Source organism: Cetorhinus maximus, chromosome 4, assembly GCF_964194155.1.
Source record: "Cetorhinus maximus chromosome 4, sCetMax3.hap1.1, whole genome shotgun sequence".
Classification (NCBI taxonomy): Eukaryota; Metazoa; Chordata; class Chondrichthyes; order Lamniformes; family Cetorhinidae; genus Cetorhinus; species Cetorhinus maximus.
The window spans coordinates 9844126-9865344 of NC_135882.1; the positions used below are offsets into that span (position 1 = coordinate 9844126).

The 21219-nt window shown below is 38.9% G+C and overlaps 1 protein-coding gene across 3 annotated transcripts in view; it reads left to right on the top strand.

Moving 5' to 3' along the window:
* atp9b (ATPase phospholipid transporting 9B) overlaps positions 1-21219 on the top strand; it is a 272096-nt gene that overhangs the window by 136488 nt on the left and 114389 nt on the right. For all 3 annotated transcript variants that reach the window (XM_078539908.1, XM_078539909.1, XM_078539910.1), the window contains exons 9-10: positions 4814-4894; positions 17635-17710. In XM_078539908.1, coding sequence (XP_078396034.1) covers positions 4814-4894; positions 17635-17710 — 157 coding nt within the window. The remainder of the gene's footprint in view (positions 1-4813; positions 4895-17634; positions 17711-21219) is intronic.

Genomic DNA, 21219 nt, shown 5'->3' on the forward strand with positions numbered 1-21219 from the left:
CAGGAAAGTGGAATTAAGACCACAATCAGATCAGCCCATGATCTTATTGAATGGTGAAGCAGGCTTGATGGGCTGAAAGGCCTACTCCTATTTTTGATGATCTTATGAAATGTCAGGCTTGGCTTATTGATAACACGCTCGCCCCTGAATCGGAGTGCTGCCACTGCGCCAAGGCTGACACCAAAGGAAGAGATTGAAGTTGGCATTGTGTTTTTGTAATGATGAGACTGGCAACTCTGGCAGACTAGAAGACTAGCTCAGATTGAGTTGTAGCCTGAAATCGATGTGAAGAGATTGGGTGGTTTAGCAAGTGACTTAGTTGGAGCAGCACCGATGCCAGGAATTTACTTCCAATGTTGGTGCGTAACTAACTCTCCTTTTTGAAAAGGAGTGAATTTTGGAGTTGGTGCTCAGTAGTTGCTCTGTTTTATTCTTGCCACACTTTTTTTTATTTGCAGTGATGCTGGGAGAAAGGGATTACCGCCATTGGTCATTTTCCATTGTCACGGGCTATTGATTGTGGGCAGTGTTGTTATCTGCTTGCTGAAATTTTATCTGCAGTCCATTACTGAGAGAAAAAAAATTAATTTGTAATCACATGAAATAATTCCCACATTTCCATATGCAATCGCTGGTACGCCTCCGTCAATAAATTTTCCATTGCCAGCATTTTGCATCTGGAAATCTTGCTGGATTAAGGAGTTTCATTTTACTAAACATCATATCGCAGATGTCTAAGATTAACACCTTACTTTTGAAATTCAGTTGGAAAGTGCTGCATGGGTGTGCAGATTTTTGAAAGTTATGTACCATTTCTGTTACAATTTGGTTCTAACAAATGAATGTAAATTGATTGAACCCATCAGTTAGTACAATCTTTAAACTGCATGCATTGATAGTAATCCCCTTCATTTTGGAAATCACTGCCGAAGCTTGAACTATTAATACGCATTTAGAAAGGAAGCTGTGGATTTGTTGTGTGGAGAGCTTCAATTTTGTACTTGAAACCAACAGCGTTTGTAAGTTGGGCAAATGTATTTCTGGTGGGAGTAACGCTATACCTTGTCCCTGCCCAATTTAGCATTCTTAATATGTCTCAAAAATGAGTACCAAGTTTACCTGATTGTGGTTTGCATCAGAACTGAGCTTGACCTTATCCTTGCCTAATGTCCACATTAGGACATTACTGAGGCTTTCAACAAAGTCTGTGATCATGAATCAAACCAAGGGTATTCTTGAATCAAAAATGGAAGATGCTGGAAACACTCAGCACCTCTGAAGAGAGCAGACACAGTAACATAGCAGGTGTTGACACTTTGTCAGAACTGGAATATATTACAGATGAAAACATTTAAGATGGAACAAAATAAAGGGAAGAAGATAGGGAAGCACACAACTAGGTACGTGCAATGAGCTGCTAAGTCCCTAAGTCGAAAAGGATTAAATGGCGGAACTGATAATAACTGGAGTAATAGGAGGCATAATGAGAGAAATGAAATATGATTATGAAACACTAAGATTGTGGGAACACCCAAAGCAGTAAGAAAAAAGCAGATTGACATCAAGGGGACAGGTCCCACTACCAACACGCTGTTGTTTAGTGTTTGTCCCCCTTTCTCTTTCCACTTCTTTCTCCCACCGCAAACATTGATGCACTCATTCCACACTACCAGTGCTTTCTGGCAGAGAAATTGGGATCTGTGGTTAAGGTTGAAAGTTATGAAAACCAGTATTGAGGCCAGAGGGCTGACAAATACCCAATAGGAAGATACAGAACTTTTAGAAATAGACTGTAGGAATTGAGTCTGGGTTGAGCTTTTATGGAACACCTAATCACTCATTCATTTGCAACTGTGGAAGACTTTCCTTTGTCCTTGGTTTCCACCCCACTGGCTGCTACTTTCATGTGCTATATCTGCTACCTTACATGATCCCACCCACTTTCACCTTCTCTCTTTCCTCCCTTCTGCTTAATAAAATCCTCTACAATACCTTGGTTCACTCTTAAACCGCCCTACCTCCTCCCAATCCTCTGGCACTTTACGTGCAAACAGTATACTAGCTGCCTATTCACCACCTCGTGCACCACCATCAGGGCCCCAGGCACACTTTTTCTGTGCAGGAAGGCTATTTATGTTTACTTCCTCTAAGCTAGTATGCTGTTTACTACGCAGCTTAAATTTACTCGGTCCCTTGTTGCTTGCCACTCCAATTTCCTGGTCTCATTCCCACTCCCAACCTTTCTGCCTTTGACCTACACTGTTCAAATGAATCTTGAGGAACAGCACCTTTTCTATTGGGCACTTTGCAGCTACCTGGCCTTAATATTGACAATAACTTCAGACCTTAACTATTGACTCCACTTTGTTTGCCAGGAAGAGCTGGCAGTGTAGGATGGGTTACAGGGGAGGAATGGATTGTGCTTGCGGTATGGCAGGTTCTTGCTTAGCCAGCATTTTAAACCCCCTTTTGAATCATCCCACCCCACCACCTTTAGCAATTCGCACACTTTTTGTGTCTCGTAAATGTCTTCAATTTCTTTATTGTTACATTCCTGATGTCTCCATCACCTGTTTTCTACCTAATCACTTTATGCTGCTCTTCTTCTGTTCCATTTCTGTGTCCTATTCCTTTTCAAATGTTGCGCATCTGTAATATTTTCCAGTTCTGACCAAGGGTCTATGTCTGAAACGTTAACTTATCCCTTTTCTCCGCAGATGCTGACTGACCTGCTGAGGGTTTCCAGCATTTTCTGTTTTTGACTCAGCTTTCCTGCTGTTCTTTGGTTTCTGGGATATTCCTGGTCTGTATGCTTCACTACCACACTATGTGGTGCATTTATCCGCTGAACTATTATGGGACCTAAATATTTAAACTGAAATATAATCAAACTGTTATGTTAATTTTACAAAGACATTTACTTGTTTAAAAAGCATGTGCATGCTCTTAGCAGTAGGCAGTATTAATTGCTTATGAACTCAAGGAAAGGAAAAAGAAAAACCTGTTTCTTGCATAGGCTTGGAACATCTGTTTAGTCTCAGGCAAAATTCTGTGTAAATGCTTCTTTACAATCAAGGGTAATCCAGGAAAATCTCGAGTATTTATCTATCCATTCTCACTTCCACAGAATTCATTGCTGACCTGCTCTTGAGTCTTTCCTTTCCCTAATAACTTCGAACCTTATTTACTATGACGTGCTCAACCCCTTTTTGAAGTAAGTTAATATGCCATCAGTGGAGTGCCCACCACTCTGAAGGGGAAGCAATTCCTTGTAATCTCACTTGGTATCTGTAAATTTTCAATCAGTGCCTTCTGATTCTAATGCTTATGAGCCAAATCCAATAAGTTGCTTTTGTTTACAGCATTTTAAAGATCCAGAATTTTTTTTTACCTCTCTGAATCCTCTTCAAAGAAAACAAGTTTGGCTTTGCAAGTCTTTTGTAAACTAAAGCTGTTACTCCTAAAATTCTCCTTGTTGCTCCTTCTACGCCTTCCAATGCATCACTGCCCTTATTAACCTGAAATGTTCAAAATTACCCACACAATTCAATCTTAGAATAACTTGCAACTTTTGTCCTGACTAATATTCAAATACCCTGGAAATGTATCCTTGTATTTGTTCAGTTTTACTGCAAGTGGCTTCATTTTGACAGACATTTTCAATTAATGGCCACAAATCAGCTAAATCTTTGACTTTTTCTAGATCTGCTAATGGTCAGTCCTCTATTCTGTGCATGTTTGTTTTTTCTCATTTCAATCTGCATTCCTGTAGATTTGTCTACCTTGAATTATGAAGCATGGCACTCATACTCAAATTCTTCATCGTATTCTATGCCTGTGGATCACTTTGATGCATTTCCAACCTGTTTCAGCTCTCCTGTGCTTGCTTGTTAAGGGGATGTAGGCTTTTGCACTCCCCAATTGAAGTATAGTTATATCACCTTGGGTGTAACGTGTGTGTCAAGTGACTGGGAATTTGGGAAAAGGTTCTGTGATGTGAACACAAATTTTTCCTTTGATAAGCACACGTTTTGTTTTTCACACTATATGCAACCTGTGCCTGATTCCCTGTGTCATGGCAATCACCTTTATATCGAGTCTCATTTAAAAAGAATATAATCAAAGGGCACACAAAACTAACTGGTTACGATAAGGGATGGATTGCTGTTCGTTTTAGGTGTATGATAAGCTACAGCAAAGTTTTTAATGGCAACTTTCACCATGGTAATGTATTAGTTTTCTATGAAAGCAAACTAATTGAAATACACTGAATTGTGATTATTGATATGTTTTATTTGCCCTTTGAAAAATCAATGTTTTTAGCAGTCAATTATCTCATTGCTGTTCCCAAACTTTTTCACGAAAAAAGAGAAATTGATTAAACACGTTCATTCATTGCTTAACTTGCTAAACATAAGGGTGGGACAGAACTTTCAGAATTTTTAAGAAGGTGGACAAAAACCTCTTTGATGCTAATACCGTAATTCTTACATAAATGTTTTCTGTTAAAGGTACTTCCACACTTTCTAATACGCTTTTTTATTTCTGCTTTGTGAAGTGAATTTATGCCCTGTATTATTCATTGTTAATTTTAAAATGCAGAAATCTTGATACAAAGCCACACTGTTCTCCATGAAGTATATTTTTTGGCATTAAATTAAACATTTCTAATACTTAAGAAAGAAAGAACATTGTCATTTCTAAATAAGTATCTTAAGACATTTTAATAGAACCTCAATTATACCTTTCCTCTGTTTGAATAGAGTATTTTTTCCCCCTTTTTTGACTCTGCCCTGTTTAATTTAATTTGCAGGATCTTTTTACAATCAATGCTCATGTTTATGCTCAGAAGCCACAAATGGACATTCATAGTTTTGAAGGGACCTTCACACGGGTGAGTTGGAAGCTGTTACAGCTTTATGGATAATTTGCTTAAGAAACCGGAAGCTTAAAATAAATGATGTGTAATTCTAAATATTTGTTTTTAAGTAATTAGCATTCCATTACAATAAATTTAGGGACTAGAGTTACAGCTATTAATTTTCTAATATTGTGTTTTCTTTGCCATTGACTTTGCCTTTAGCATTTTGGAGTAAAGAAAAAGCTGCTGTTGCTGGGAAAACTCGCAGATGCTAATACTCAATGCAAAGTTCTTTTTGAGATTGGATTTCAATAACCTTTTGCAGTGAGGAGGAAAATAAAAACCGAGAACAGTTAACTAATGTAACTTTACAGAGTTGAGCATGAATGAACTGTCATCGGCTAAATAATTACTGCCCAATCTCTAGTAAAAGCAGCAACAGTTTTGAATTTGTATTAATAGCGGATTAGCAGTGACTGAAAACGTGTCTGCGGAGAAAGCAATACCACAAAGACGATCATTGTTTATTGGCTCCATTCTTGGCCACACACTAGGCTTAGCAAGACAGCATTTCCTGTTCTGATTTATTCTTCTACATCCTCTGTGATTTGTATTTTCTTTTGTGATAGGTTGACTCAGTTTTTAAGTTATTAGGCCATTTTTGATTGTATCCAAGGTTTTGTTTACAATAATGTGTAAAGATCAATTTCATATCAGATGATAAAGATGTTAGATCTTTGAAAAAAAATGTTGGATAGTACTTTATATTGTGATAGCTATAGCATAGCAGGCAGATTACTCCTTAGGGTAAGACATTGCCAACTCTATCATATCTTTATTATGGAAATAAAGTACAAAACCCATTACTTTGTACTTGAGTTTAATGAGCAATCTGTTAGCGCACAGTTACCTAGCCATTAAATGAGAGAGTAATTCTAGAAGGAATTTTACCTTTCACATTTGAGAAATGTGATTTCAATCAATTGTGGTTAGCTGATGCTTCATCGAGTGGAAATACTTGTTGCTTATTACAATACATGAAAGTTATTTGATGTGCTTGAACTATGAAGACTGTATTTTCATTAACTTAATTTAAATACTGGTTTCAGGGCTCAGTGTTACAATTAACATTAAACTGAAAGGAATACCTCATATTGCAAAAGCACATTCTTAAATCCTGACTAAACAGGGCACTATTATACCCTCAGTTTTGTGTTTAATATGACTGGTTTTAGAACTGCCCTCATTCAGTTTATGAAATAACCATTTTGCGTGTTTTACTGTATTTCTGAAACTGTTTCAGAATGAGAACTTCTAATACAGTTGATTATTGTGATTGATACAAAAGTTAATCATTTTCTTGATAAATTATTCCAAATTAACTAATGTGAGTACGTTACAAACCACAAGTGATATGCAGCTTGAAACTTCTTTTATACTTGTAAATCTAGTTGTATTTTTCAATGGGGCCTGACTCAGTTAAATCAATATCTGATTTAAGTTACACACACAAAAAGGCGATAGCAATGTACTGTAATTTTGATGAAATAGAAATGCAAAATGCTTTTTATCCGATGGACGCAAAATTAGCTTGCAATTGATTTCACCTTGGATTTTCTTCAGAATTAACTTAATTCTTCAGTAAATCTGTGCTTCAGTTTACAGACTTCACAAGCCAAACTAGTTATTGATGTTTTATTTAACTTGTAGTGAAAGACATGATTTGATTAAAACTGGAATTACATCTTGCTATCAAGTTTAAAGGTTGTTTTGTGTGTTTGGGCTAAATCACATTAGTTTACTTTGTTTTTACTTTGCATTTAATCTGAATAATGAAACTTTACACTTTACCTTACAGTTATGTTTATTATAAATTGATACCAAGGTATCAATCCCTCCAAACTCAAATAAGTTCTGATTTTTTAATGAAGGATCTGTAACAACAAGTGTATTAGGATCAGTTCTAATGCTTGCTTTCATCTCCTTAGAGGTAGTACAAGAGCATTAGAATTATTCTTGTTTGTATATTTAAGTAGAACCTCTTAAATCATTCACATTCAATGTACATAAAAAAAGTTTGTGCTACAGAACATAGAAGGATAGTGACACATTTTCGTTATCAGGGTTAGGCCTTTGTTTTTTAAAAAATTATAACTATTTTAATTGCTGAGTAAATCAAGTGGTATTAGAAGAGGGAGCAGTTGATTTGTGGGAACTGAAGTAGTAGTTTTTCTCAATTTAAAAAAATATTTTACTTCAAATTTTTATCTTTTGTGGCGTTCAAAAATAGATCTTTATTTGCAAGTCTTCAATATTGAAAGCTCTAATTCCAGAACATTTCTCTCAAATTTTTTACCAGCACTGAAACATACTAAAGACATAATCAATGCATATTATAACTGGTTCGCAGGAATCAGAATTAGGAGGGGTATATTTGGACTTTTTAAGTTTTCTCTTGTCAATTAGCACCCAAAGAAAGCTGACATCTTTCACTACCTCAGGGTGCCCCAATGCATTTTACAACCAATGAAGTAATTATGAAATGTGATTATTGTTATAATGAAGGGAATCACAGCAGTCAATTTGCACGTAGCAAGGTGTCTCAAACAGCAATGCAATTAGTGACCAGATCATCCGAATTCAGTGATGTTATTTGAAGGATAGATATTGACCAGGACATGAGTAGAACTTCCCTGCTCTTCACATAGTGCAATGGGACCTTTTACATGCACTTGAAAGACCAGGTGAGACCTGGACTTAACTCCTCATTCCAAACCTCGGCTCTTCTAGCAGTGCAATTGGTTCTCCATACTGCATAGTGTCAGCCCAGAATATGCTCAAGCCCAGGAGTAGGAGTTGAATTACAGCCTCCAGAGTCATGTGAGAGTGCCACCAGTGAGTCGGTGCTGACATAAGTGCCAGTGAATTCTCACAAATAGCAATAAGAAAATCATATGCAATGCAATTATAACATTTTCGTAGTGATAAAAGGATCCCTAGCCAGCTGCTGAAGTATGAAACTAGACGTAAATCCTTTTCTTGGTTGTTCATTTATTTACAGAATACAACATTACATATGTCTGCTGCCTACCTACTAACCCAATGTCCAAGCACTCCCCATTTATATGTGCTCATTATACTTAATCAACCAATACTTATTCTTAACTTTAACAATACAATTACCATAACATTAACAAGTAGCACATTTAAGTAGAATTATGCTGCATCACTCATTGGACAAAAAAAGTTTTTTTAAAAGTAAGTTATTAAATTCTTTCAGTTTAATAGTTCGCTTTACTTCATCACACCGCCATCAACTACCAGCTGTCTTGCAATTTTCACAGTAGGGAGGAAAATGCCGCATTGATGAAAAGAGGAGGGGTGCCTAAATATGTTCACAAAGGAGAGATTTTTAATCTGGGTCTTTCTTATAAATTGTAAATGTTAAATATCATGTAGTGTCTAATGTTGTATATTTCACAAAAAGCCAGGAAAGAATGCTCTTCAATCATCATTGTTTTAAATTGCCACTATAACAAACCACACTAAGGCAAATCCATAGTGAAACTTGATCATGTGAATAGTCTTTACTCCATTTCTATTCCAGTGTCATCTGTAATTCTATATACGTTATCCTATGCACAATTACTTGATCATCCAACATGAACTGTGCCCTCATCACTGCCTATTATTGCGTCCAATGCAACCATTTGTCTAACATTCTATTCTCTTAATATAGATGCACAAGCATTAACCCTATAGCCACCTTAAACAGCTGCTATTCCTATCACTGCTCTTATATTAAAGTAGTAACATCTGAAGTGGTAGGGGAGGATGTTTTTAATGTGAATTCCCTTCTCACCACTCTGTAAAAGACTTTGTTTAAATACTGAATTAAAATTTTGTTTTCTGAGTGCAGTAACTCTCTATTTTGTTAATGAAAGGGATACTACCTTCGGCAATTCACCGTGTTGTGTGTGTGGCCAGAAAAGACGAGCTTAGGTTGTGCATATGGTCAGTCTATCTATAGTAAACTGAGTGTGCTTTTGACATCCTAGATATTAATCCTGTCCCTCAATGCTGTACTGAAAGGTTCAGTGCCTGGTGCTATATCTTCTCTTCAATGCTCAGTGTGGACTCTCAAAATTTGAATATCGTCCTTTAAATCATTAATGAATCTAGTTTAGTGGAAATAATTCCATTTATGGAAGAGAGTCTAACCAGTGCTGTCAGCTGTCAGTTTCTTTCAAATAAGAATTGTTAGCGTTCTTCAACCCTGTTGTAGGGCATCTAACCTGAATTCATCAGATCTAATCGCTAAAGACTGCCAAGCAGAGGAAGGGTCATTTGGCACTTGTGCTTTTGTTTAGTGTTTAAGGCGTAGAAGTGGCAGGAACCTGATGTGCAGTTTCTGTGAATAGCCCAGTGTTTAGGTGCTAGATTTTAAGGGTAGTACCATAAATACATTTTTTGCCTTCAATGAAGCAATATCTTACTTTCATATTTCTTGAAAGAAGTAGGTCTAGCTTCCATGTGTTGAACATTTTCCCTAATTTCATAGCCATTCATAGCTATAGCCATTGAACTTGCTTCTTTTGTTCTTAGCTCTATATATAATATACTACTTATGCAATCTTCCCCTTTCCTACTGTGTTGAAATTGAGACTCATTACACTATCTCCTCCTCTAACTCACTTTTGCTCTCAAAACTCCAATTCAATTCCTTCATCTTTAACTTTTTGCTAAGAATTATATAGAAAATACAGCACAGAACAGGCCATTTGATCCAACCAGTCCATCCACTCTTGTTCCTCCCAGCCTTTCTCATCTCACTCTTATTGGTATAACTCTCTATTCCCTTCTCCTTCGTATAATTATCTAGCTTCCCTGAAATAAATCTCTACTATTTGCTTCAACCACACCTTGTGGTGATGAGCCTTCCCTTCCTCCAATCTGCTGGCTTTTAAAATGTGAGTTTTGTGTCAACTAACCACTGTTTCTTGATTTATCCTGTCTTCTAAACTACCTTTTTTTTAATCTTCGTAATATCCTGCAGTATGAGCCTTTACCCATGGTCTTTCACCTAGGTGTCTGGAGATGGAGGCTGGAATATATTTAAGTTATGCAGATTTATGGTCTACAAGGGAGTCGAGGGTTATGGGTGGCGGGGTGGGAGGTGCGAGCAGGAAAGTGGGGTTAAGGCCACAATCAGATCAGCCATGACCTGGTTGAATGGTGGAGCAGGCTCGAGGGGTTGAATGGCCTACTACTGCCTTATGTCTCAGTCATATTTTTTATGGCTCTCTGCATCCACTAGAATGAGACAGCCTGGCCAGAAATCATCTGGATAGTTGTCAATTTGTGTTGATTTACGATAAACTATTAGGAAGCACCACTCAAGTGAGATACATTTTTAATTTAGAAAGTGAGATGGAATTCTTGCCAAACTACTTTCTGAAATGGAATACCTCGTGACAATTAATCTGGTGGCATGCAGGGAACCGGCAAAACTTGACCATTAAGACAAGAGTGTGGATGTGAACTGAAGTATATTCACTTCACTACCACTGCATACTTTTGATTTTTGTATGATTGGCGATTGACTGGAAGTGTTTTAGTTCATATATCTTAAATAACTACAAGCGTAGGAGGTTTCTATGCACATTTATTTATATTCATAATTAGTCACAGTCCTACTTGTGCATATGTGAGTAATTTAAAAAGAATAATGTAATAAAACAAACGTCCTGTGCACTGTGAAAATATATAAATTACTTGTGCACCGTGAAAACATATAAATTACTTGTACACTTTTTCAGAGGATTTTGAGTTGTGTTGCAAAGGTTTAGTTGTGATTTTATCCAGCTTTAAACAATCAACAAAGGTATGTTGGGTGCATTACACACTATTAAGAAATCAAGCAGTTCCAAAATATCAGCCATTGCTAATCTAGAGTGCTTGACTTTATGATCAATACTGCAATGTTACTTCAGCAAATCTGGATTGAAATGCGCTTAGTGCAATCCTGACGTATCTGGTGCTCTGTGGGTACAAACTGATCTCACTCCATAATGAGGTCAGCCAATTTAAATATTTAGACAGCACTTCCAGTGCGTGACATGCTGGAAAAAGCTCACTGGTTGAAGTGATGGATTATTGGATATCAGCCATTGTGAAAACATTTGACTGTAGTTTTTTTTTTAAAAAGAATCTTCTGATTCATACATTGCAGGCCATGCTGCAGGAGGTCTTGTGTTAGTCACAAAGCAATGGGTGTCTTCTAACTTATGGATTGACCTCTCTTGAAGCATGTGTTTCAAATAGGCACTTGGCGTTTGGAGTGCCGTTACATGCACTAGATGCATTATGTGCATTGTCCTAATACACATAGTAGTGGGCCTTTAATGAACTTTGTGTAAAGGCTCTTTGCAAAGACTGTTGCAAAGGCTCTATGTGCTAATGACACAAGGTAATAATGCCATGGGCTCCCTGCACACGGACTGAAAATATTGCAGCTCCAGAATGTGTATTTCCCAAACCTTAACACACAAGCCTTGTGCTGGTGTCAAAAACCATGCTGTCAACCCCTTGGATTATGGTAGAAACTGAGAATGCTATGTCAAAAATGTGTGTGACTGGAGAACTGGCTTGATTAGAGGCAGGATTTAGAGTATCTTGAAGGATGAGAGAGAAAAACAGAAGTTTAGTGCCCAACCAATGGAAGACATGACTGCCAGCGGTGGGGGAAGAAAGCTGAGGATGCACAAGATGTATATATTGGAGGAATGTAGAGTTCTCAGCTGGTTGTGGGGTTGTAGGTGGTTACAGAGATAGGGGAGGCCACAGAGGGATTTGAACATAAGAAAGCGAATGTTTAAGTCGGTACATTGCTGGATTGGGAGCCAGTGTAGGTCAGGGAGCAAGGGTGATGGGTGAGTGGGACTTAGTCCGAGTTACTATATGTGTGGCAGAGTTTTGAATGAGCTTCAATTAAAGGTGAAGGTGGGAGGCTAACTGGGAAAGCATTGGAATAGCTGCACCTGTGGACAACAAAAGAATGGATGAGGCTTCAGTGGCAGATAAGTTGAAGCAGAGGCAGAAATGGGTTATATTATGGAGGTGGTATTTGTGACAGATAGTGTGGAGTCAAAGCCCAATGTAGTCAGATAGGATGGCAATGTTGGGAATAGTCTAGTTTAGCCTGAAACAGTGGTTATGTAGGAGAATTAAATCGATGGCTTGGGAATAGAGTTTGTGGAAATCAAAGATTAACCTTAAGGCTATTTTTTCAAGGCTGAAAATGATTTGGGATGATAGGTACCCTTTAAAGAATCATTCCCCCCCCATCCTCTTTGCTTATTCACAAGGCCTAATTCTAGTGTGTGGCCCTATTTCTAAACCCACCCTCCCCTAAAGCAACATCACCCTTATTGGCAGTAGAGATTTCCTGTGACCTAATTTGAACTACGATTCATTGATTTCTATTTCCTGTCAAATGGTGTTAAAATATTTGTGTCATTTTTGAGTTTCCAGGCAGGATGTTTTCTTAAAGGCTTCGTAAGTTTGAACTTGTTTTTGTAATTTACTCGAGTTTTTGCACATTTTTCCATTGTGCTTTTCCTCAGCTGTAACCTGTTTGCACTCTACCTTGGTGAAACCAAACCTAGGTTAATTCCTCGGCGACTGCTGGAGCATGCCACCATTTAGTCTTACAATGACAGCTTTTGATCAAATGTGGCACCAAGGAGCCCTAGTAAAACTGAATTCATTGGACATCGGGTCAAAACTGTCCAATGGCTGCAGTTACACCTAGCACAAAGGAAAATGGTTGTGGTCATTGGAGGCCAATCACCTCAGCCCCAGGACATCCTCAGGACTTCCTAAGGGCAGTGACTTCAGTCTAACTATCTACAGCTGCTTCATCAATGACCTCTCAAGCTCTGCTATTAGAAGGATAAGAGCAGCAGGTGCATCCAAACACCACCACCCCTAAATCATACACCACCCTAACTTGGGCACCTATTGCTGTCCCTACACTGTTGTACAGTCAAATTCCTTGAACTACCCATATAAATTTACTGTGGAAGTACGTTTGCGATATGGACTGCAGTGGTTCTAGAAGGCGGTCCAGCATAACTTCCTCAAGGACAATGAGTGATGGCAATAAGTATATTTAAGACACAGCATATCCAGGGAATTATGGAGTAGTCAGCTTAACATTAGTGGTAGGGGGAAAAAACAGAATCCTTACTAAAGGAGAGAATAGAAGAGCATTTAGAAATTTGAAATATAACAAGTGAAGAGGGCACGAGGAGCACATACCTCCATGTTATATTAACTCAACATTATTACAATTACATAGTTCTTTCTTGAGGCTTTTCCCTGTCTGGTTGATGCTCTGTAACTGCAAAGTTGAAAAAAGAAATATTTTTATTCCGAGCTTACATCTTACTTGGGAGCCTTCAAGCCAATCCACGTCCAACAACCTGCACTGAAAACTCTGCTCACATTTTGACAGCTATGACAAACCCCATTACTGTAGCCAAAACAATCTACAGCGTTCTAAATAAAACAACCCATAGCATTGTTCTAAAAAATGTAAATTTATTGTATCTTCCAGTGTTAACAGATACTTTAAGATATTCCAAGATCTGGATCTGCATCCACATCTTCACCAAAAACTAATCAGCTCTTCCTTGGGCCGTTCCCTATATATGTACCAAGTTTCATTGAAATCCGTCCATTAGTTTTTGAGAGATGTTGTTTACAAACAGACTAACGGGCAAAAGCATTACCTTTGCCCACCTTCAGTGAAGAATCAGCATGGATTTCAAAAGGGAAAATCTTGCTCGACTAACCTTATTGAATTTTTTGAGGAGGTAACAGAAATTAGACAATAGTACTGTCGTAGATGTACTTTAACTGGATTTCTAGAAGTTCTTCAATAAGGTGCTTCATGGTAGACTAATGAATAAGGTTGGAGAATGCTAAGTCAGGGGACAAGCGGCAGAATGGGTTGCTAGCTGGCTTCAAAGCAAAAGGCAAAGAGTGGGAGTAAAGAGTAGTTATTCAAAGTGACTGAACTTGGGAAGTGGTGTAGCACAAGGATCAGTGATCAGAATTTACATTAATGATATGGAATTGAAAACCCAATTTCTAAATTTAAGGATGACACCAAATTGAGGGGATAGTCAATGCTGAGGTGGATCAACAAACTATAGAAGGACATTAAGGAACTTGTAGAATGGGCACATAATTGGCAAATGAAGTTCACCACAGATAAATGCGAAATGTTTTGTTAGGAAGAATAAGGAGGCTACATTACTTGCAAGCCTGGGTGGGGCGGAGGAACAAAGGGATCTTGGAGTACAAATGCTCTAATCACTGAAGGTTGCGCCACAAGTTAGCAAGGTCATAAAAAAGCAAACCAAGCACTCAGGCTTTTGGAAAGTAGGGAAGTTATCTAAAGCTTAAAAGAACCTTAGACGACACTTTCAGTTCTGGTCGCCAGATTATAAAAAGGATATAGAGGCATGGGAGAGGGTGCAGAGAAGGTTTGCAAGGATGATACCAGAAATGCTTGGATGTGTGTATTAAGAAAAGATTGACAGGTTGTCTCGTTTAAAAAAAAATATGCTGAGGAGTGACCTAATTTAATTTTGCTGAAGGTTTTGGTAGAGTGGATACAGAGAGAATGTTTCCTTTTGTGTGGAGGAGTATAACTAGAGGCCATCAACCTAAGATAGTCACCAAGAAATCCAATGGGGAATTCAGAAGAAACATATTTTAACCAGAGAGTGGTAAGAATGTGGAACTTGCTACCAGAGGGAGTGGTTAAAGTATAGATGCATTTAAGGGGAAACTAGACGAACATTTGAGGGAGAAGGTTGATGGTTACAACGGTAGGATTAGATGGGAACAGATGGGAGGAGGCTAGAGTGGAGCATAAATTCCAGCATAGACTGGTTGAACCAAATGGCCTGTCTCTGTACCATATATCCTACATAATCCTGTGTAAAATGCTCTCCTTGCCAGTCACACCCACGCGTTGAAAATTAATTAAAGGAAATATAATTCTTTGGACCCAACTCTGGTCAGAGCCATTCCTCTACTCTAAGATTAGATGAGAAAAATAAGCAAGTTCACAACTTTTAGTGTGCCAGTTGCGCTGTGTTTAGTGACTCCAACACCAAAGTGAAGCCCAGGAGGATGGCCAGACCCTACATAACCCGTTCCCGCCCCCAACCACAAATTGACCTAATATTTAAATTTGGCTTCTGGTCTGCCATCTACTGATATCGTTTCTAATTGAGTGCAGCCTCCATGGGTAGTTTTCTTGGCTACAGAATGGGTGCTGATTCACAGTGAAACAGTTGTTAAATCCCAAAATGCAGTAGAATCTAACCATAGTCAGCATCATGTTTCTCTTAACTCAGGGGTGGGAACCTTTCCCTTATCAAGGGCCACTCCACTTGCACATAGACAAAATCAGTCTCGGGCCCCATACACATTAAAAAAACAAACTTTATTTTTTTAAGAGAGAATACAGAAACGTTCAACTCACCCACTGCTTTAATACAATGGCTGAATTGGCTTTTACTTAATGAGTAGCACAGCTTCTGTGTCTCAATCACAGCACTCCTGAAATTCAGCTCAACTTTTTGCTGGCTTTCCTTTCCCATTCCCTCTCTGTCTGTCTGTGTCACTCTTTCTCTCCCTCTCCTTTCCCACTCTGTCTCACCCCCAAACCAGCCCAGGGCAGTGACCCAACAACCCAAGTCTCTGGCCAACTCCCAGTCCAAGGCTGCACCTGGGCCTGGAGCCTGGGCCTCTTCCTCAGTCTGCAGGCACTGAGCCCCTGTCATGGTGCCGACGCCAGTGGAGCTGGGAGGGGACTGAGCAACCGATGAAGCCGGGTGCCCTGCCCCCTTTCTCCCCTGCCCCCTTTCTCCCCTGCCCTGGGTTACTCACCCGATCGACAGCCGGCAGTTTCCCATTCCTGCCCTCCGTTCCTGCTCCTGCATCTTTGGCCTTGCTCTCTCTCTCTCTCTCCACAGCCTGGGCCTATGGTGACTGCGGCTGAGGCTCAGGCGTCAGAACATAGCGGTGGGTGGCTCAGAGTGCAGCACGTGGGGGCGGGGCAGGGCTTTGAAAATCTTCCTGCGGGCCTGATGAAGAAGTGCAACGGGCCGGATCCGACCCCCGAGCCGGTGGGGGGCGGGGTTCCCCAGCCTTGCCTGAAATGGAAAAGCTATGTTTTGGCGAAGGATTCCCATTGAAGGAATAGCACGGAGTTGTTTGGAGTAATCCCTTCCCCCACTGAAAATTTGACCCAATACATATTACAATAGCATTGCCTCAGTTGATGGAATGAACAGGTGATATCCAAAGGCAGGCGCATTCTGAAATGAACGCGTTGTGAGAATCAATCTTTTGATCTTATCTAAATGTATTTTTGTGAAGCTACGATTAACAGCTCCTATATGGAACTGCAGCAAAAATCATTTGTGAAATTTTATAGGCAGTTGTGGTTGAAATGTATACACATTATATAAAATATATATTTTACATGTCAGGCTGGTCAGACTCTCGTGTGGGGGATATTTGAACCGCTTCAGTTTACATGATCATCTACTCATTGTGCCAGTTTTCGACTTGCAGTTTCAAGAAAATACTTTTTTCCTGAGGAGTCTGAATAACTGAACATCATGGGGCTGAAAGTGGCCTTCATGGGTGGCAGAAACGCTAGTGCTTTGTGCAGAAAGTTCCACCCAATTGCCTTTGCCTACTAACTGAGCAATTGTTATTATGCTATTATGAAACATGATGTCTGCTAATGTGTGTGACATTGACCAAATAGCAAAATAGTTATGATGGAAACAGAAATCGAAGACATAACAGCTTTGTCCCATGTTAATTTTGTGACTGAAAACCCATTGGCTGGTAACTGCTGTATATTAATGCACAGGTTCTGTTATGGATAGTGCATCCTGAGCTAATTAAAGCTTTTGGCTGTTGCATCACTTTTTAACTAATTCTTTGTATATTCCAGGAGCTAACTGTGGTGTTTCTCAAACGACATTAAATTAGCATGATTATGATCTTAATGTCGCTTTAATATGGTTATGCAGAAAGCATTAGGAAAGAGCTTCTTTTGAAGTAACATTAAGTTTAGCTCCACTGACTCTTTAATTCGGCGTGTATTTGAGCTGTAGAGACTAGGGGTGTCCCAGAATTAATCTTTCAGCTGCACAAAGATAGTTGATCTCAGCCACAAGCAATGATGCCAAAACTATAATTGGCCTTGGTGCCTTGGGTTACAGAGAGGAAGATCTAACCTAGTTTCCGACTTTTGCACATGATTTAATGAGCCCTGCTGGATAAGGGGTGAGCATAGGATCGAGATCAACAGGTGATTACCACATGGTAGATACCGTTGTTGACCAATGGTCACTTGGTGAAGTGATTAAGTTACTTATGGAACTGCACACCAGCAAGTAACTGATGTCTATAGGGGCAAGGGAAGAACATTTGCAGAGAAGGAATCCCATTGCAACAAAACTCCTCTTGCAATTGTTTCTCTGACCCTTTACAGTAAGGCAAAAAAATTGCACAGACTATTGTAATCTGATTTGAAGATTAATCACCCTAGAATAAAGCCTGTTGACCTTGTTTTGCTGTTGTAAGCATTACTGGTAAATCATTGTTTTATATTAACACTGCCCTTTTTTATTGCACAAATGCAAAATATTTTTGCATTTAATTAATTGCAGGAAGATAGTGATCCTTTCATCCATGAAAGTCTGAGTACAGAAAACACACTTTGGGCCAGCACAGTAGTAGCTTCTGGTGAGTATGTTATTTGGTTACTCGTAGATAATGACTTGACATTAAGTATGTAACCCTTTGAAGTTTATAGCATTTCTTTTAAACCAAAGTGAATGTAAGATTTTGTTATTTGAAAGTCATTTGGAGATAGTTAAGCATCAGGTTATGTAATTTTATATTAGGCCTATCCTGTTGCTTTCAGTATTAGTTGACAAAGAATCATTTTAAATGTTACACACAATTGTATGTATTTTGAGAACTAAATTTGGTAACTGAGTTGAATATTTTTGTAAAGTGACCTTAAAAAGACTTGAAACAAAATTAATTCAATGTAATTCTGAATTTTTTCTAACAGCTTAACGAGTATAAAAGTCACAAAGTAAAAAGATGCTAGTTATACTAATAACCTTGATAAATTCTGATTTGTTTCTGGTTATGGCAAGAACATTATTACGCCTCTCAGAGTAACGCAGTTTGTGCATTGCAAATAAAATGTATTGTTAAAAGATCTATGTGCACTGCAGCACTTAAATTTCAAAATAGACACATTGCTGAAAAATATTTAGGTAGCCTGATCAGTAGCATGTGGAGGATTATGGATTTCAGCAAGGCTCATTAACATGCGGTTAACAGCCTACATCGCCCATTTCCAGGACTGAGAAGAAACCCAATGCAAGGTGCTCCCACCTCACGAGTATTGTCAACAGTCAGGATTCAAGCACTTTTTATAGTTGTTGTCTTGATGAGGCTTCAGCATTTGTTAAATTTGTTTCGTCTAAATTGTACATTTAACTTTGTCAAGAGTTTTATCCAGCTGTTTAAAAACTTGCTGTTTTTAAAGTTTTTCATCTTTTTTTCGCCCTCACCCCTCTATGACCTTACCCTTTCTCATCTCTGAAACGTCCTCCAGCTCTATAAGCTTGTAAGATCTCGGCGCTTCTCCAGTTCTGGCCTCTTGCACTTCCCCGATTTTCAGCGCGTCATTGTTGCCAGCCATGCCTTCACTGTCTGCCTTCTAATGAGCAGCATTCAAAATCCAAAGTTCCCACTTTGTAGATGTTGCATCTTGGAATAATAGATTTGGACTTGGGAATATCAGATTTCTTTAACTTTCCTTCCAATTCATTTACCATTGAGGACTATTTGTTGTAACCAATCCATGTCCTGGTCACAGGAAGTCACCAAATGGTCCCATAATTCTAACTCTACATCTAACCAAGAACATGGTTTAGTTACATACCAACAAGTGGAGTTCCCTTCCATGCAATGTATCTTCTGTGTCCCTAAATGGGCACCTGATGCACCTCTTTCTACTTTTTTCCTGACATCCTACTTTTAAATAGTGAAGGATCTTGGTGCATGGCTATCCAACTTCAGCCCTTGTCGCTCAAGACCGTTAGGAAAACCTCTGATGATATAGTGTGCAGCACTTAATGGAAGAAAATCATCAGGGTCAGTTTCTGAACTTTCCCTTCTGCAGTACTCCTGGAGTATTTGAGTATTTACATCTCCTAAACCTTATCTTGAAGCATGTTCCATGCATGCCCATCTGCAGTATTCTTCTACTTGTAGATCAGTTTGTCCCGGCCAGTGAAATAGATTTGAAGCCTAACCTCATCAGACATCTTTCGGTGCAAGATTGAGACCTTACATGATTTTCATATACTTTGTATGCAGCCATTGAGTTTTTCCCTTCTTATGATGTATAGTTGCGAATGTGGAAATATGTCTGTCTTAATTTCAATTAAAATGCCACCAGAAGAATGAAGTTGATACTGTTTGGATATTTCTGCTCTGCTGGCAAGTATTTGCCTTTTGGTACAGCTTGAATACAGGTTTCTTGTCTAACTGAAATATTTGGCCTGTATGAATCCTACAGTTACGTGTACGGTATTTATTTAGTTTGTTTAGCATAGTTAAACATCTTAAAGTGCTTCACAGGAGTGGAATCGGAGAGAAATTGAGGAGAGTCAGAGGTGGAGATGTTAGGACACGTGACCAAATGCTAGGTCAAAGAGGGAAGTTCAGCAGTGTTTTTAAGGAGAGAGAAGTGGAGAGCCAGAGGTTTAGGGAGAGAATCCCAAAGCTCATGACTTAGACTCTGAAGACGTGGCCAGCAAAGTAAATGACAGATGCACAAGAACCCGGAGTTGGCAGACTTCTGAGTTGTAAGGCTAAGGGAGGTTACAGAGATGGAGAATGATGAGCCTGTGGAGGAATTTTTAACACTAAGCTAAGGTTTTTTTTAAAAAATTAAGACCAGGAATCAGTGTAGATCGGCAGCCAAAATGCTGATGGGTGAACAGAACTTGGTGTGAATTAGGATATAGGCTGCAGAATTTTGGATGAGCCCAAGGATATGGAGGGTGGAAGATGGGAGGCCAGCAAGAAGAGCATTGGAATATTTGAGTCTGGATGAGAGTTTCAGCAGCAGATGGATGAGGCCAGTGTGGAAAAAGGGAATATTACATAAGTGGGAGAGGGCAGTCTTTGTGACAGAGAGAATATGAAGTCTGAAGGAATCCTAATAATCTGAGGGTGGGTTCTGTAATAAAGAATTAAGTTAAATACCAGATGTTAAATGGAAGCACCCGTACTTCACAGTCGGTGCGTTGTGTTTAAACAGAAATGTAAATAAAAGGAATATAGGACAGATAAAACATTAACTACGGGGTTTAACTCCTGGCTCTAAAGTGTTGACTGTAAGACTTCTTTGAAAGATTTTCTAGTCCTGTTGCCCAATACATCCTCACATTTATTCACAAGTTATTTGCAGATGGTGCACTCAGTAGAGCTGTAATATTTTTAGTGATGCCCAAAAGGCATTTATTTACCATAAAGCTTTAGATTGGATTTCTTCTAAATTTCCAGCTGTTTGATTCCAGTTGTACCATGCATTTTTAGCTATCTCAGATTAACATACCATTTAGTTCATATCTGCATAAATAATTCTATTATTTTGTTCAATCCATAAAAATGACAACTTGCATTTATATAGCATCTTTAGCTATGTTAAAATATCCCAAGGCATTTCATAGAAACATTAGCTAACAAAGTTTGAGATGTTAGTACAGGTGAGAAAAGTTTTGTTCGATGTGGGTTTCAAGTAGCATAGAAAAAGGTAGTGAGGTTTTGGGGGGGGGGGGTGGTGAATTACAGAGCTTGGGGCCAAGGAGGCTGAGGCCAGATTCGGAGGAACTCTGAAATCTGAGGGTCATATGGCTGGAGGAGGTTACGGAGATGAAGGTGAGGGAAAGATTTAAAAACAAGGATGAGAGTTTTAGTATTAAGAGGTTCCTGCACTGGGAGCCAGTGTAGGTGAGTACAGGGGTGAGGGCTAAACAGGACTTGGCACATGTTAAGATATGGTGAACATGGTTTTGGATGAGTTTAAGTTTAGGGAGGATGCAAAGTGGGTGGTTAGCAAAGAGAGCATTGGAGAATAGTCACGCCTAGAGGTTGCAAAGACAAGGATGAGGCTTTCAGCAAGAGATGAGTTGAAAAAGGGGCAGTAATGGGCAGTCTTATAG